Raw genomic sequence first — 18889 nt, forward strand, 5'->3', positions numbered from 1 at the left:
CTCTCTAGGTTTCTTGCCTTTCTAGGGAGTTTTTCCTAGCCACCGTGCTTCTACACCTGCATTGCTTGCTGTTTGGGGTTTTGGGCTGGGTTTCTGTACAGCACTTTGAGATATCAGCTGATGTAAGAAGGGCTTTATAAATACATTTGATTGATTGATTGATTTTGACCAGAGCCCCAGTTAAAAGTAGTGCACTACATAGGGAATAGACCCCTAAGGGCCCTCTTCAAAAGTAGTGCACTCTGTAGGGAATAGGGTACCATTTCAGATGCAACATCCATCTATCCCTTTTCTTAGGGTCCCTCCACCACACTGGCAGGTAACCAACCAGGACCAGTATCAACCCTTAACCACTACTCCCTAGGCAGGAAACCAACCCTTAACCACTACTCCCTAGACAGGAAACCAACCCTTAACCACTACTCCCTAGGCAGGAAACCAACCCTTAACCACTACTCCCTAGGCAGGTAACCAACCCTTAACCACTACTCACTAGGCAGGAAACCAACCCTTAACCACTACTCCCTAGGCAGGTAACCAACGCTTAACCACTACTCCCTAGGCAGGAAACCAACCCTTAACTACTACACCCTAGGCAGGAAACCAACCCTTAACCACTACTCCCTAGGCAGGTAACCAACCCTTAACCACTACTCCCTAGACAGGAAACCAACCCTTAACCACTACTCCCTAGGCAGGAAACCAACCCAGAATCAACCCTTAACCACTACTCCCTAGGCAGGAAACCAACCCTTAACCACTACTCCCTAGGCAGGTAACCAACCCTTAACCACTACTCCCTAGGCAGGAAACCAACCCAGAATCAACCCTTAACCACTACTCCCTAGGTACATACATCTGGATCACATACTGTAGATATGGAAAATACATTCAATACATATATTGATAGAATATATTTAAAGTGTTTGAGATGAGGTGCATTTGATGATTTGGCTTGACGTTTGGAGTAATCTTTACTCCCCGACCCGAGGTCCCGTTGCTCCCCGACCCGGGGTCCCCGTTGCACCCCGACCCGGGGTCCCGTTGCACCCCGACCCGGGGTCCCGTTGCTCCCTGACCCGGGGTCCCGTTGCTCCCCGACCCGGGGTCCCCGTTGCTCCCCGACCCGGGGTCCCCGTTGCACCCCGACCCGGGGTCCCGTTTCTCCCAGACCCGGGGTCCCGTTGCTCCCCCCGACCCGGGGTCCCGTTGCTCCCCCCGACCCGGGGTCCCGTTGCACCCCCCGACCCGGGGTCCCGTTGCTCCCCGACCCGGGGTCCCGTTACACCCCCCCCCGACCCGGGGTCCCGTTACACCCCCCGACCCGGGGTCACATACGGGACATTACGGGAAATACTTTCAAAATGATTTCTAGAACAGTGAGGGACAGAAAGCGCTATCGGGGATGACACACAGACATATAATATTTTCAGTTTTATTTGACTAGATATTTAGTTATAGATCAGACCTGGCTCACATGTTGTATGTACATCGTGGACAAAACATTAAGAACACCTGCTCTTTCCATGACAGACTGACCAGGTGAATTCAGGTGAAAGCTATGATCCCTTATTGATGTCACTTGTTAAAACCACTTCAATCTGTGTAGATGAAGGGGAGGAGACAGGTTAAAGAAGGATTTTTAAGACTTGAGACAATTGAGACATGGATTGTGTATGTGTGCCATTCAGAGGGTGGGCAAGACCAAAGATTTAAGTGCCATTGAATGGGATATGGTAGTAGGTGCCAGGCGCACCGGTTTGGGTCAAGAACTGCAATGATGCTGGATTTTTCATAGTCAACAGTTTCCCGTGTGTTTCAAGAAGGGTGGTCCACCAGCCAAAGGACATCCAGCCAACTGGACACAACTGTGGGAAGCATTGGAGTCGACATGGGCCAGCATCCCTGTGGAACACTTTCGATACCTTGTAGAGTCCAATGCCCCGACGAATTGAGTCTGTTCTGACGGAAAACAGGGGGTGCAACTCAATATTAGGAAGGTGTCCTTAAATGTTTTGTACACTCAGTGTATTTGAAATACTATTGAAAACATATTTGAGGTACGCTTAATTTGGCCATTTGGGACTATTCCATTGTGTCATGTACTGTGCGATGATATATACCTCCAGGGTGCACTATGTATTCCCATCAGAGCAGTGCACCGTGATGATAAGGCGGTAGAATGTCCTCTACTCACCCTAATAAGCTTTGCTTTATGATAATGACCATATCAAACAAAATGTATTAAAGAGTGTGTGTGTCTCCTCTCTGTTCACCCACTGTCCTACGGAGGAGCTCCACCCTACGACGCAGGACTCTTAGCCAGGAGTGTGACCTGACCCTTGAAGTATCGTACACCTCTTTTTCCTGACCCCGTTCCTCTAGCAACCCCCCCCCCCCCCCACCCCACCCCAATGGTCACGTTGGGCCCGATGGCGCAGCTCTCTACTATCGGGGCTGTAAGGTCCTGGAGAGACACAGAGCAATGACATGTTAGAACAGGGCATGTAATCATAAACCTGATATAGGATCAGGTCCTGTCCATAGAAAATCTGGTTAAAACAGGGCATGTATTCATAAACCTGATATAGGATCAGGTCCTGTCCATAGAAAATCTGGTTAAAACAGGGCATGTATTCATAAACCTGATCTAGGATCAGGTCCTGTCCTGTCCATAGAATCGTATTCATTTTGATCTAAAAGGCAAAGCTGATGCTCTGGATTCCTACTGCGTGTGAAGTCCTGTTATTTTGCTGGTCCTGAGGCGCCCTCTTGTGGGACGTATGTGTAAACGTGTGGTTACTGTGCCGTTACAGTGTGTATGGGCTTGAAACCTTCTACCACCGTCTACTAGTGCATATTCAGAAACAACCCCTAGCCTCTAATCCTTGGACACTTGTGTAGATCTGAAAGGAAGGATAAGGTGTCAGCAATATGGAGGAAATACCACCAAGCCAACCAGAAGACAGCAATATGGAGGAAATACCACCAAGCCAACCAGAGGACAGCAATATGGAGGAAATACCACCAAGCCAACCAGAGGACAGCAATATGGAGGAAATACCACCAAGCCAACCAGAGGACAGCAATATGGAGGAAATACCACCAAGCCAACCAGAGGACAGCAATATGGAGGAAATACCACCAAGCCAACCAGAGGACAGCAATATGGAGGAAATACCACCAAGCCAACCAGAGGACAGCAATATGGAGGAAATACCACCAAGCCAACCAGAGGACAGCAATATGGAGGAAATACCACCAAGCCAACCAGAGGACAGCAATATGGAGGAAATACCACCAAGCCAACCAGAGGACAGCAATATGGAGGAAATACCACCAAGCCAACCAGAGGACAGCAATATGGAGGAAATACCACCAAGCCAACCAGAGGACAGCAATATGGAGGAAATACCACCAAGCCAACCAGAGGACAGCAATATGGAGGAAATACCACCAAGCCAACCAGAGGACAGCAATATGGAGGAAATACCACCAAGCCAACCAGAGGACAGCAATATGGAGGAAATACCACCAAGCCAACCAGAGGACAGCAATATGGAGGAAATACCACCAAGCCAACCAGAGGACAGCAATATGGAGGAAATACCACCAAGCCAACCAGAGGACAGCAATATGGAGGATAATACCACCAAGCCAACCAGAGGACAGCAATATGGAGGAAATACCACCAAGCCAACCAGAGGACAGCAATATGGAGGAAATACCACCAAGCCAACCAGAAGACAGCAATATGGAGGAAATACCACCAAGCCAACCAGAGGACAGCAATATGGAGGAAATACCACCAAGCCAACCAGAAGACAGCAATATGGAGGAAATACCACCAAGCCAACCAGAAGACAGCAATATGGAGGAAATACCACCAAGCCAACCAGAGGACAGCAATATGGAGGAAATACCACCAAGCCAACCAGAGGACAGCAATATGGAGGAAATACCACCAAGCCAACCAGAAGACAGCAATATGGAGGTAATACCACCAAGCCAACCAGAGGACAGCAATATGGAGGAAATACCACCAAGCCAACCAGAGGACAGCAATATGGAGGAAATACCACCAAGCCAACCAGAGGACAGCAATATGGAGGAAATACCACCAAGCCAACCAGAGGACAGCAATATGGAGGAAATACCACCAAGCCAACCAGAGGACAGCAATATGGAGGAAATACCACCAAGCCAACCAGAGGACAGCAATATGGAGGAAATACCACCAAGCCAACCAGAGGACAGCAATATGGAGGAAATACCACCAAGCCAACCAGAGGACAGCAATATGGAGGAAATACCACCAAGCCAACCAGAGGACAGCAATATGGAGGAAATACCACCAAGCCAACCAGAGGACAGCAATATGGAGGAAATACCACCAAGCCAACCAGAGGACAGCAATATGGAGGAAATACCACCAAGCCAACCAGAGGACAGCAATATGGAGGAAATACCACCAAGCCAACCAGAGGACAGCAATATGGAGGAAATACCACCAAGCCAACCAGAAGACAGCAATATGGAGGAAATACCACCAAGCCAACCAGAGGACAGCAATATGGAGGAAATACCACCAAGCCAACCAGAGGACAGCAATATGGAGGAAATACCACCAAGCCAACCAGAGGACAGCAATATGGAGGAAATACCACCAAGCCAACCAGAGGACAGCAATATGGAGGAAATACCACCAAGCCAACCAGAGGACAGCAATATGGAGGAAATACCACCAAGCCAACCAGAGGACAGCAATATGGAGGAAATACCACCAAGCCAACCAGAGGACAGCAATATGGAGGAAATACCACCAAGCCAACCAGAAGACAGCAATATGGAGGAAATACCACCAAGCCAACCAGAGGACAGCAATATGGAGGAAATACCACCAAGCCAACCAGAGGACAGCAATATGGAGGAAATACCACCAAGCCAACCAGAGGACAGCAATATGGAGGAAATACCACCAAGCCAACCAGAGGACAGCAATATGGAGGAAATACCACCAAGCCAACCAGAGGACAGCAATATGGAGGAAATACCACCAAGCCAACCAGAGGACAGCAATATGGAGGAAATACCACCAAGCCAACCAGAGGACAGCAATATGGAGGAAATACCACCAAGCCAACCAGAGGACAGCAATATGGAGGAAATACCACCAAGCCAACCAGAGGACAGCAATATGGAGGAAATACCACCAAGCCAACCAGAGGACAGCAATATGGAGGAAATACCTCCAAGCCAACCAGAGGACAGCAATATGGAGGAAATACCAACGCTAGTTGAGAGGTGATGAGACTCAGGGACCCCCATTGGTTCTGGAATAGATATGGTGCAAATAACGTTTGCAATTTGGCATCAATAACATGACAGTAATTCTACCTCAAACACAAACGTGTGAATACCAATTAAACTAAAACCAACCATCGTAGGTTGACTCAATAAGGTTACATGACTTTAGCTAGTAGACATACTAATGATCTACTGTCCAGAGGGTAACAGCAAACAGCTCAATGTCTTCCCAAAATAAAGTTAGCACTCTTGACTCAAGAGATGCTAATCAATCCATCTCTGAAACCTCTCAAAAAGCCAGACTAAAATAATACAGCTAGCTAGGGGTAGCTACAAGTCAAGTAGTAGGCTACTCACCCCTCGCCATAAGACAAAAACAACTTAGGGGCAGCAGGTAGCCTAGCGGTTCATAGCGTTGGGCCAGTAATCAAAATGTTGCTGGTTCGAATCCCTGAGCCAACTAGGTGAAAAATCTGTCTGTGCCTTTGAGTAAGGAAAGCACTTAACCCTAACTGCTCCTGTAAGTCACTCTGGATAAGAGTGTCTGCTAAATGACAAATCACGAACGCTAAGGTTCACCTTCTAAGTTAGCTAGCTATTTAACTAGCAAGCTTGACTGTCAGTTTATAAAAGCCAAAGAATGCTTAGAACGTTATGAATTTCTCATGCACTTAAATGGCTAGACAAATAAACTTGGCAACAAAAAAAACGTCCCTTTTTCAGGACCCTGTCCTTCAAAGATATTTAGATATTTACGAAATAACTTCACAGATCAGTTTCCCTATGCTTGTTCAATGACCCATAAACAATGAATGAACATGCACCTGTGGAACGGTCATTAAGACACTAACAGCTTACAGATGGTAGGCAATTAAGGACTCTGAAAAACAACAAAAGAAAGATGCCCAGGGTCCCTGCTCATCTGCGTGAATGTGCCTTAGGCATACTGTGAGGAGGCATGAGGACTGCAGATCTGGCCAGGGCAATAAATTGCAATGTCTGTACTGTGAGACGCCTAAGACAGCGTTACAGGGAGACAGGACGGACAGCTGATCGTCCTCACAGTGGCAGGCCACGTGTAACAACACCTTCACAGGATCGGTACATCCGAACATGTTTTATGTTTTTAATAGTATTTCACATACACTGAGTTTACAGGATGGCAACAACTGCCCGAGTTACACCAGGAACGCACAATCCCTCCATCAGTGCTCAGACTGTCTGCAATAGGTTACACTGGTGTAAAGCCATAACACACACGTTTTTTCCAGCAACAGACTATGATCAATAATGTCAAAAGACGCACTGAAGTCTAACAAAACAGGCCCCACAATATTTTTATACATTTTTCTCAGCCAATCATCAGTCTGTGTATATTGTCAATTTGTTTACTGTAAAATTGCATCGTATCTGGTCAAACACCCCTTTTTTCCAAATGTTTACTAATGGTTGGTCACAGGCTGATTGGTCAGCTATTTGGACCAGTTAAGGGGGCTTTACTATTCTTATGTAGGGGAATAGCTTTTGCTTCCCTCCAGGCCTGGGGCACACTTAATATTAGGCTTAAATTGAATATATGGCAAATACGAGTGGCAATATCGTCGGCTATTATCCTCACTAATTTTCCATCCAAGTTGTCAGACCCCGGTGGCTTGTCATTGTTGATAGACAACAATAATTTTTTCACCTCTTCCACACCACTCACTTTACGGAATTCTAAATTACAATGTTTGGATGGAAACCTAGCTACAGAGATATAAAAACAGATATTAAAAGGTGACAGAGCTAGAGCGGTGTTTGTCAGTCCATGAGACATCCCAAAAGCCGGTCTTCTTGCAAAATCTGTATTATGACCCTTCTATGGAAAGATGACTCTCACGATGATCTTCTCCATTTTTCTTTATGACCTCCACAAGCATCTTGGGACTCGTCTGAAGCCGGTACAGCCCAACTGCCAACTTCTGTCTAGCGTCCAAACTAGGGAAAACCCCATTTTGTCGACTAGTCGATTGTTTGGTCGATAGGCTGTTGGTCGACCAAGATGTTTTTTTTTTAGTCGAGCAGTCTCAAATATATATGTGACTCGTTTCAGAAAACTAGGCCTATGTCGCACATCACTACTTCACAGGAGAGCCATTTGAACGTCTTTTTATGTATTTTTTTTTAAAATGTGTTTTTAATGTTTTGGGGTAAAAATGCCTTCTGGAACATAATGTGCCTGAATAACAAACTTGTAAATATGAATATAATTGTTAAAATACAAGCCTAGTTGGTTTAGGCACAGAAAAAGTGGGCAACCTTCCTGCTAGCAATAATTGGCTGAGATAATGAGTGGGCTGGACATGCCGAGAGATAACTTCGGATTGGTCTGCCATGTAACACGCTTCTGTCTATAACATGAACTGGTCAGTATGTGTAGGTAATCCTTTCTAACGCTGCTTATTAAAGTTATCATGAAGAACTGCAAAAGTGTTGCTCTCCACTTTCTGGAGGACCAAGTTTTGAAATCAGTGGAATTAGAGTATTATAGCTAAGGAGATGGAGAAAATTCAGGCGTTTTATTGCAAATATGCAGATGGAGTCAAAAAGAGAACACACACAGGGCTGTTGTATAAAACACCTGTCTCCGGATTACATCTTCAAACTAAGGGCAACCATGGCATCTGTGACAGAGAGGGAGAAGCATCAATCCATGTATACATTTTCAGATATTACACATTTCTAATTTGGTCAGAAAGTCATTTTCATTCCAAGTTCAAGTGCACTGTTAGCTAGCTAGCTAACGTTAGCTGGCTGGCTCGCTAGCTAATGTTACGTGTATGATCTGTGTAGTAATATTATTCGTATCTCAGAGCCATTTGCATTGCTAGTTATAGCCTAATGTTAGCTAGCTAACATTGAACCTGGTTGGTTAGCTACCTGCAGATTCATGCAAGGTAGTAACGTTATGAGTTGGGATTATGGTTCATTGTTTAGCTAGCAAGCTACATGTCTTAACAAAAGACTCCACTATGCAAGTAACTATTTCAATAGAATGTTTATGATGTCACTGCGACAAATGTCGAGTTTGGTGAGGGCCAAACTTGGTGGGTGTCAAATTAGCTAGCCGGGATGGCCGGGCTATGTACTCAAAATATTGCAAAATGTGCTTTCGCCGTAAGGCTATTTTAAAATCTGACACCGCGATTGCATAAAGGAGTTCTGTATCTATAATTCTTAAAATAATTATGTATTTTGTGAACGTTAATCGTGAGTAATTTAGTAAATTCACCGGAAGTTTGCGGTGGGTATGCTAGTTCTGAACATCACATGCTAATGTAAAAAGCTGGGTTTTGATATAAATATGAACTTGATTGAACAAAACATGCATTTATTGTGTAACATAATGTCCTAGGAGTGTCATCTGATGAAGATCATCAAAGGTTAGTGCTGCATTTAGCTGTGGTTTTGGTTTTTGTGACATATATGCTTGCTTTGAAAATGGCTGTGTGATTATTTTTGGCAGGGTACTCTCCTGACATAATCTAATGTTTTGCTTTCGCTGTAAAGCCTTTTTGAAATCGGACAATGTGGTTAGATTAACGAGAGTCTTGTCTTAAAAATGGTGTAAAATAGTCATATGTTTGAGAAATTGAAGTTATAGCATTTTTGACGTATTTGTATTTCGCGCCACGCGATTCCACTGGCTGTTGACTAGGTGGGACGCAAACGTCCCACCCTGCCCAGGGAGGTTATATGTAAGTGCTTTAATATGTTTGGACCCCAGGAAGAGTAAATGCTGCTTTGGCAGGAAGGAATTGGGATCCATAATAAATACAAATACAAAAGTACTACTGCAAAAAATGTGGCAAAGCAATTCACTTTTTGTCCTGAATGCAAAGTGTTAGTAATGTTTTTGGGCAAATCTAATGAGTACCCACTCTCCATATTTTCAAGCATAGTGGTGGCTGCATCATGTTATGGGTATGCTTGTAATCGGTAAGGACTGGGGAGTTTTTCCGGATAAAAAATAAACGGAATGGAACTAAGCACAGGCAAAATTCTAGAGGAAAACCTGGTTCAGTCTGCTTTTCACCAGGCACTGGGAGATACATTCACCTTTCAGCAGGACAGTAACCTAAAACACAAGGTGAAATCTACACTGGAGTTGCTTACTAAGAAGACAGTGAATGTTTCTGAGTGGCCGTGTTACAGTTTTGACCTAAATCTACTTGAAAATTAATGATAAGACCTGAATAAGGTTGTCTAGCAATGATCAACAACCAATTTATAAGAGCTTGAAGAATTTTGAATAGAATAATGGGTAAATGTGGGTAGGAGCGTTGGGCCAGTAACTGAAAGGTTGCTGGATCGAAACCCTGAGCTGACAATGTAAATGTTTTTTATTGGTGCTTACTCCCAACCACTACTGGAATCTGCTTGTTCACATAACTAGTCACAATGTCCAACAAGACTCCAGATATAACACCTTTTATGCCTTCTTCTTCTTCTGCTCTATCGAGATGTAGGAAATGAAAACGAAACACCTCCTTGACTATATCTGACTCTACACTGACTGACTCTACCTTTCCTAATACCTCCTTGACTATATCTGACTCTACACTGACTGACTCTACCTTTCCCTAATACCTCCTTGACTATATCTGACTCTACACTGACTGACTCTACCTTTCCTAATACCTCCTTGACTATATCTTCTGGTGAAAGAATTACATTTCATGAATGGCCTCATGTATTATTGCTTAATCAGGATACTTCTAGAAGGATCAGATCAGCCTATGGTATATTTAATATGATATACTTCTGATCAGTCTATGGTATATTTAATATGATATACTTCTGATCAGTCTATGGTATATTTAATATGATATACTTCTAGAAGGATCAGATCAGCCTATGGTATATTAAATATGATATACAGTTGAAGTTGGAAGTTTACATACACTTAGGTTGGAGTCATTAAAACTAGTTTTTCAACCACTCCACAAATTTCTTGTTAACAAACTATAGTTTTGGCAAGTCGGTTAGGACATCTACTTTGTGCATGACACAAGTAATATTTCCAACAATTGTTTCCAGACAGATTATTTCACTTATAATTCACTGTATCACAATTCCAGCGGGTCAGAAGTTTACATACACTAAGTTGACTGTGCCTTTAAACAGCTTGGAAAATCCCAGAAAATTATGTCATGGCTTTAGAAGCTTCTGATAGGCTAATTGACATAATTTGAGTCAATTGGAGGTGTACCTGTGGATGTATTTCAAGGCCTACCTTTAAACTTAGTGCCTCTTTGCTTGACATCATGGGAAAATCAAAAGAAATCAGCCAAGACCTCAGAAATTTTTTTGTAGACCTCCACAAGTCTGGTTCATCCTTGGGAGCAATTTCCAAACGCCTGAAGGTACCACGTTCATCTGTACAAACAATAGTACGCAAGTATAAACACCATGAGACCACGCAGCCGTCATACCGCTCAGGAAGGATACGCGTTCTGTCTCCTAGAGATGAACGTACTTTGGTACGAAAAGTACAAATCAATCCCAGAACAACAGCAAATGACCCCAAGCATACTTCCAAAGTTGTGGCAAAATGGCTTAAGGACAATAAAGTCAAGGTATTGGAGTGGCCATCACAAAGCCCTGACATCAATCCTATAGATTTGTGGGCAGAACTGAGAAAGCGTGTGCGAGCAAGGAGGACTACAAACCTGACTCAGTTACAACAGCTCTGTCAGGAGGAATGGGCCAAAATTCACCCAACTTATTGTGAGAAGCTTGTGGAAGGGTACCAGAAACATTTGACCCAAGTTAAACAATTTAAAGGCAATGCTAACAAATACCAAATGTATGTAAACTTCCGACTTCAACTGTACTTATAGAAGGATCAGATCAGCCTATGGTATGTTTCATATCAGGACACACAACTGCAATGCATATTGACCGCTTGTCTTCTTCAGGCAGAGGTGAAGATTAGCAGCACGATGAAGACTCTAGCAGCACGAATAAGACTCTAGCAGCACGAATAAGACTCTAGCAGCACGAATAAGACTCTAGCAGCACGAATAAGATTCTAGCAGCACGAATAAGATTCCAGCAGCACAAATAAGACTCCAGCAGCCCGAAGAAGACTCCAGCAGCCCGAAGAAGACTCCAGCAGCCCGATGAAGACTCCAGCAGCCCGATGAAGACTCCAGCAGCCCGATGAAGACTCTAGCAGCACGAATGAAGACTCTAGCAGCACGAATAAGACTCCAGCAGCCCGATGAAGACTCCAGCAGCCCGATGAAGACTCCAGCAGCCCGATGAAGACTCCAGCAGCCCGATGAAGACTCCAGCAGCCCGATGAAGACTCCAGCAGCCCGATGAAGACTCTAGCAGCATGAAGAAGACTCTAGCAGCCTGAAGAAGACTCTAGCAGCCTGAAGAAGACTCTAGCAGCATGAAGAAGACTCTAGCAGCATGAAGAAGACTCTAGCAGCCTGAAGAAGACTCTAGCAGCCATGAAGAAGACTCTAGCAGCCTGAAGAAGACTCTAGCAGCCTGAAGAAGACTCTAGCAGCATGAAGAAGACTCTAGCAGCATGAAGAAGACTCTAGCAGCCTGAAGAAGACTCTAGCAGCACGAAGAAGACTCTAGCAGCATGAAGAAGACTCTAGCAGCCTGAAGAAGACTCTAGCAGCATGAAGAAGACTCTAGCAGCATGAAGAAGACTCTAGCAGCATGAATAAGACTCCAGCAGCATGAATAAGACTCCAGCAGCCCGAAGAAGACTCCAGCAGCCCGATGAAGACTCCAGCAGCCCGATGAAGACTCTAGCAGCATGAAGAAGACTCTAGCAGCATGAAGAAGACTCTAGCAGCCTGAAGAAGACTCTAGCAGCATGAAGAAGACTCTAGCAGCCTGAAGAAGACTCTAGCAGCCCGATGAAGACTCTAGCAGCCTGAAGAAGACTCCAGCAGCATGAATAAGACTCCAGCAGCCTGAAGAAGACTCCAGCAGCATGAAGAAGACTCCAGCAGCCCGAAGAAGACTCCAGCAGCCGTGAGCCAGCAGCTGAAGAAGACTCTAGCAGCACGAAGAAGACTCTAGCAGCACGAAGAAGACTCTAGCAGCACGAAGAAGACTCTAGCAGCATGAAGAAGACTCCAGCAGCATGAAGAAGACTCTAGCAGCATGAAGAAGACTCTAGCAGCCTGAAGAAGACTCTAGCAGCACGAAGAAGACTCTAGCAATTGAAACGTGTTGCAGTTGTTTTTAGACAGTAAGAATGAAATACAAAATAACAGACAAAAGAACGACACAGAAACATTTCTTTCTTAAATAAATGTTTTATAGCTCACATTCAAAGTTGTCATAAAGATGTCATATTATAATTCTTAAAAAAATATCCATCCATGCAACAACAACAAAAGGAAAAAGATACTCTCGGGTAATATATATATATATATATATTTTTTTTTCCCAGATCTATGGAAACACTGATAACATCAACCACAGAGGAAGAATTTCCACTTCTTCTTCCAGATCCCTTTATAGACTCATGAGGATTCTTCTTCTTTCATAACATTTTTTGATTAGTATATCCCTTTATCTTTGTTCTAAATGGCACCCTATTCCCTATATAATGCACTACTTCAGACCAGGGACCATTGGGCTCCCGAGTGGCACTGCATCTCAGTGCTAGAGGCGTCACTACAGACCCTGGTTCGATTCCAGGCTGTATCACAACCGGCCGTGATTGGGAGTCCCATAGGGCGGCACACAATTGGCCCAGCGTCATCCGGGTTTGGCCGTCGTTGTAAATAAGAATTTGTTCTTAATTGACTTACCTAGTTAAATAAGTAGTACATAATAGGGAATAGGGCTCTGGTCTAAAGTAGTACACTATATAGGGAATAGGGCTCTGGTCTAAAGTAGTACACAATAGGGAATAGGGCTCTGGTCTAAAGTAGTGCACTATAGGGAATAGGGCTCTGGTCTAAAGTAGTGCACTATAGGGAATAGGGTGCCATTTGGGATGCATCTGTCATCTCTGGTGGTTTGTTTGGATGCAAACTAAAACACATTTTCCTTTAGGAAACTTCATTTTAGGCAAATGCCCCCTTTTTAAAAGGTTAAAACAAATTAAGATAACAATTTTTCAGTTTTTTTTTTAGAAGATGGTAATATATGTCTAGTAAGCTGCTTTGAAAATACATGTCTTTTTTCCCTTCTTTTTATTCCTCCAAAGCATTTCTCTGGGTTAATTAACCAGAACAATAACACATTACCCTGCCAAGTAGACTGATAGAAAGGTCTTCCTTCACCACAGGTGGAAATGCCATTATCATATCGTTCCATATTAATAAGAGTATGAAGAAAAAAAAGGTATTCAATAAATAAGAATGAGTTTGGAACTCTGGGTGTCATCAGACGACAACGCAACTTTTTAAACAGTTGTGGAAGAGAGTGACTTGACTTTTTTTCTGGAGACAATTTCAATATCCAGAAACAAGGGAGCACAAATAGAACCCAATAGGATTGATTCTAGAATCAGAATAGATGTAGTAGATAGAATTGGTTCTAGAATCAGAATAGAATGTAGTAGATAGAATTGGTTCTAGAATCAGAATAGAATGTAGTAGATAGATCTCTAAATCTTAGTCAGTCATTCAACAGTTTTGTTTTGTTGAGCTAATCTAACTGCAGTAGTAATATTAGTGCTTTTACAATTCTGGCCACATCAAAAAGTCAGTTCATGTGCTTGTGTAGAATTAGAGCATAGATAGACTTAAAGATAAAATATTATAGCACAGTAGTGCTTTTAGTCAAAGTAGGGTTGCAAAGTGCTGGTAGGTTTTCCAGAACTATTGATAGGAGGATTCCGGATTCCCTGCTTACATCATCCTGATTCTGGGAACCTTCCAACTGGGGTTTCTCCGGAAAGTTTATAGAAAAGTTTGTGGTCGTACGCACATCCTTAAAAACGTTGTTGCTGGGCTGTACACTGTGTCGGATTGAAACGTTGTCAATAAAGCTGTGGGAGCATCAACAGTGCGAGGGCCTTCCTGTTCTTTACACATTTGGGGAAAGTTACCAGAAATGTACACACCTGTCAGTGATATTCAACAGAAAAAAAGACCAGACCTGCATCCTGCCAGAGCAGAGGGTAAAAAAATGATCCACATGAACTGTTATGATTTATGGCTACAGTGCAACATTCAACAACCAATCTACACAGAGAGACGTCCTAAACAAATGACTGCCTCCATCACTCCACTGTGAGTGAGTAGGCTGGGGGACAAAGGGAGGACACAGAAGAGGAAGAGAGAGAGAGAGAGTGGTGGAGGAAGAGTGGACAGTCTAACTTTCCTGCTACATGTGCTAAAATGGAGGACAAGGGTTCACTGTGTATCGGTGGTGAGAGAGTAGCAGACCTGAGTTCAAATACCTCTTCAAAATCTTTTAAATGCTTTGAGTGTTTACTTCAGTCTGCCTGGTGTTCCAGATCACGGGCAGGATTTGCAGTTTTGTGACTATTCTATTTTGTTTAATTTTGCCAGGCAAGCTCAATCAGGCCCTGCTTAAAGTATCTGAAACGATTTGAACCCAGGTCTGGCGAGTAGTCCGCCCCTTGACGTGACTTAAACGCCCCCGGAAGAAAATAAGTACTATAACATTTATTTATTTTTAATTACAAAACAAATTATAATCATGCTTTGATGCTTTCAATACACCTTCTACAGTGCAAATTTAAAAAAGGAAAGAGATATTTGATATTTTCAAGATCATAAAATCAGAGAAAGTTGTAAGGATGACGGAGTCCCAATAGCATACCTGGGCTGGGACCGTCCTAAATACCAGACACTGGTAGAGGGAGGGGCTGACCAAGATCAGGAAGAAAATATATTGAAATAATAATATTCTAGAACTTTAAATGAAACGGTCGGTTACTATTTTGGAACTGAATGAGAGAGATGAGTATAAAAAGCAACAATATATAACTGATCTGTTTCTAAATTAGATGACAGTGTACAGACAGACAGACAGACAGACAGACAGACAGACAGAGACAGACAGACAGACAGAGACAGACAGACAGACAGACACAGACAGACAGAGACAGACAGAGACAGACAGACAGACAGACAGACAGACAGACAGACAGACAGAGAGACAGCAGACAGACAGAGAGACAGACAGACAGACAGACAGACAGACAGACAGACAGACAGACAGACAGACAGAGCTGTGTGGTATTTCAGCCTGAAGGTTACGTCCCTTAATTGCACCCTATTCCCCATGTAGGTCACTACTTATGACCAGGCCCCATAGGGCATAGGGAAACCCATAGGGCTCTGGTCAAAATTAGTGCACTAGATAGGGAATAGGGTGCTATTTCAGCCACACATGGGTTGTATTTATTTTTAAACTTATTTTATCCAGAGGCAGAGCCAAGTATTAACCCTTTAGCTTCCGTCTTTGTTTTACAGTAAAGCTCTCATCACTCACAGCAACCTGTTAGAAAGCTGCTCTTCTTTGTTTTACAGTAAAGCTCTCATCACTCACAGCAACCTGTAAGAAAGCTGCTCTTCTTTGTTTTACAGTAAAGCTCTCATCACTCACAGCAACCTGTTAGAAAGCTGCTCTTCTTTGTTTTACAGTAAAGCTCTCATCACTCACAGCAACCTGTAAGAAAGCTGCTCTTCTTTGTTTTACAGTAAAGCTCTCATCACTCACAGCAACCTGTTAGAAAGCTGCTCTTCTTTGTTTTACAGTAAAGCTCTCATCACTCACAGCAACCTGTTAGAAAGCTGCTCTTCTTTGTTTTACAGTAAAGCTCTCATCACTCACAGCAACCTGTAAGAAAGCTGCTCTTCTTTGTTTTACAGTAAAGCTCTCATCACTCACAGCAACCTGTAAGAAAGCTGCTCTTTTTCAGCCCTGATAGGAATACTGCTGTAAGGGACTTTCCCCAAGACCCCAGCCTAACCCAACCCACCCACTGTCCCCACCAACCCTCAACACACACAGATAGACAGATCTCTCTTCCCTGTACCAGTCCCACACCGGAGACCGGCTAAAATGGCACTATTCCCTATATAGTTCACTACTTTAGACCAAAGCCTTATGGGTTTCCCTATGGGCCCTGGTCCAAAGTAGCGCACTATAAAGGGAATAGGTTGACATTTGGGACAAAGAAAAGACCCTGGACCTTCCCTGAGCAGTAGCTGCTTTACTTTCAAACCAAACCCTGCAATACTTCAGCTGGCCACATGGCGGCGACAAACCCACAAGGCAAACAGACCCTCTGTTTTCCTTCAGAGGAATGGCAGCCATCTCTGTCCAGGAGGAGGAGGATATAACAGGGCTGTAGATGCTCTCTGTACGTTTCTCATGAGTCTACCTTCGCAGAGAGGATATAACAGGGCTGTAGATGCTCTCTGTACGTTTCTCATGAGTCTACCTTCGCAGAGAGGATATAACAGGACTATAGATGCTCTCTGTACGTTTCGTTTCTCATGAGTCTACCTTAGCAGAGAGGATATAACAGGACTATAGATGCTCTCTGTACGTTTCGTTTCTCATGAGTCTACCTTAGCAGAGAGGATATAACAGGACTATAGATGCTCTCTGTACGTTTCGTTTCTCATGAGTCTACCTTAGCAGAGAGGATATAACAGGACTATAGATGCTCTCTGTACGTTTCTCATGAGTCTACCTTAGAAGGAGCACAACAGTCAGAGAGGAGAGTGACCTTTACAGCCTACGGTCATGACCTTTAACCTTTACAGTCAGACAGTAGCCTTCCACTCCATCACTCAAGGTTCTTCTTGTTTCATATTCATTCTGAGCTTTTCTTTCTTTCTCCAAATATAATCATCAAGGATAGGGTAGTAGCACTTTGGGAGAGGAGGAGGAGGAGGGTGGAGAGATCTGAAGACGCAGGATGAAGATGTGTCAGGTTACAGCTACAGGTTCTCGTCTCCTGAAGGATGGCCATCGGTAACGTCCCAAATGGCACCCTATTCCCTACACAGTGCACTTATTTTTACCCGAGCCATGTGGGCCTTGGTCAAAGAGCCCTGTGAGCCCTGGTCAAAAGTAGTGCACTATATAGGGAATAGGGGATACCATTTGAGACACATCCAACGCGTCAGTCCCAGGTAATACCGCTACAGGTTCTCTTCCCTTATGCCCTCCAGGATCTTGATGAGGCTCTCCAATCCAAACACGTATCCTCGGTCCGGCCCGTCGTGCACCGTCTGGTCGTCGCGGAAACCTTTGAAGGTGCTGTGGGCAAAGTCTATCATGCGGACGTCCACACTGATGCTCGGGCTGGAGGGACGAGGTGGAGGACCGTGAGGGTCCGAGGGAGGCTGCTGTGGCTGTGGAGGGTTGGTGGGGCAGTGTGGTGGTGGTGGTAGGAGAGACTGTGGGAGATGGAGAGGTTCTTCGGTCGTTCTCTGGACCGTTTGGAGCCCCAATAGTAACCCCGGTCCCTGGACACCCATTCCTACTCCTGGGTTGACCAGCACCACCTCCTCCTTCTCTGAGGGCATCTCAGCGACTGGCTGTGGTACAAGCCGTGGTGCTTTCTGCCAGACGTGGGCCACGTCAGGCTCCTTCCCCTCGTAGATGATGAGCAGGGAGGATGAGTAGAAGCGGTAGGTGGTCTGTCTCTCCAGAACGGCCTTCAGGCTGCGTAGTTTGCACAGCATGGGCTCAAACAGGTCCTTCCTGAGCGACACCCCGTTGTGCAGGTATTGGTGGAGGGCGTGGCGGAAGCCCTCGATGGACAAGCTGCGGCCGTAGTACTTGTTCCTGCACAGATAGTGGCCCGTACCCATCTGGTACACCTGGACCATAGAACCACAGAGAGAGAACAGAGGTTATACCTGGACCATAGAACCACAGAGAGAGAACAGAGTTTATACCTGGACCATAGAACCACATAGATTACACCTGGACCATAGAACCACATAGATTACACCTGGACCAATGTTAGTTAGTTATCACTATCAACGTTTCCCTTTACTGTGGGAATTGTGATCGAATCAACGCAATATTATCCACTTTCAATACAACATGTCAAAACAAAACAAACTATGCAAGAGGTTGTTTAGGGCAGAACGCATCGGAGTAGGATTATATTTCATTAACAGGCACGACTCTGGCCCATACACTACTTCGGACCGGTGCAGCTAACCAATCAGAGCTGCAGTAGGCCTATATGCAAATTGACCATTGTCATATATGGATCTGTGCCATTTACTTTGAACTGGACTGTGTTTACAGCATGAGCGGTCGTGATTAGATGAGAGTGGGAGTGACTGCTTCCTACAAGAGCACAAAACATGTGCATTTCTATGAAACGCGAGTCAGGTAAAGAGCTTTATTTTGTCTTAAAGGGGCAGTGTTGTATTTTGAGACAGGCTTGAATAAGGTAAGTAGCCAATAGGCAGAGGGTAGCATCATTTGTCTGATTCTCTGTAATAACAGTATGGCAATAATAATGCATTTTATTTTGTGACGGGGTTTCTTGCATCAAACAACATTTTCAATCACCTCCTTGTCAGAAGGACAAGTAGATAAACAG

The 18889-nt window shown here is 44.2% G+C and overlaps 1 protein-coding gene across 2 annotated transcripts in view; it reads right to left on the minus strand.

The window, feature by feature from the left end:
* Nucleotides 1–12618: 12618 nt before the first annotated feature.
* The window catches only part of LOC106566225 (inositol hexakisphosphate kinase 1), a 99599-nt gene continuing 93328 nt past the window's right edge, over nucleotides 12619–18889 (minus strand). For both annotated transcript variants that reach the window (XM_082959521.1, XM_082959522.1), the window contains exon 6: nucleotides 12619–18149. In XM_082959521.1, the coding sequence (XP_082815647.1) occupies nucleotides 17466–18149 (684 nt within the window). In that variant the 3' untranslated portion in view covers nucleotides 12619–17465. The remainder of the gene's footprint in view (nucleotides 18150–18889) is intronic.

Source organism: Salmo salar, chromosome 12 (genome assembly GCF_965601325.2).
Source record: "Salmo salar chromosome 12, fSalSal1, whole genome shotgun sequence".
Classification (NCBI taxonomy): domain Eukaryota; kingdom Metazoa; phylum Chordata; class Actinopteri; order Salmoniformes; family Salmonidae; genus Salmo; species Salmo salar.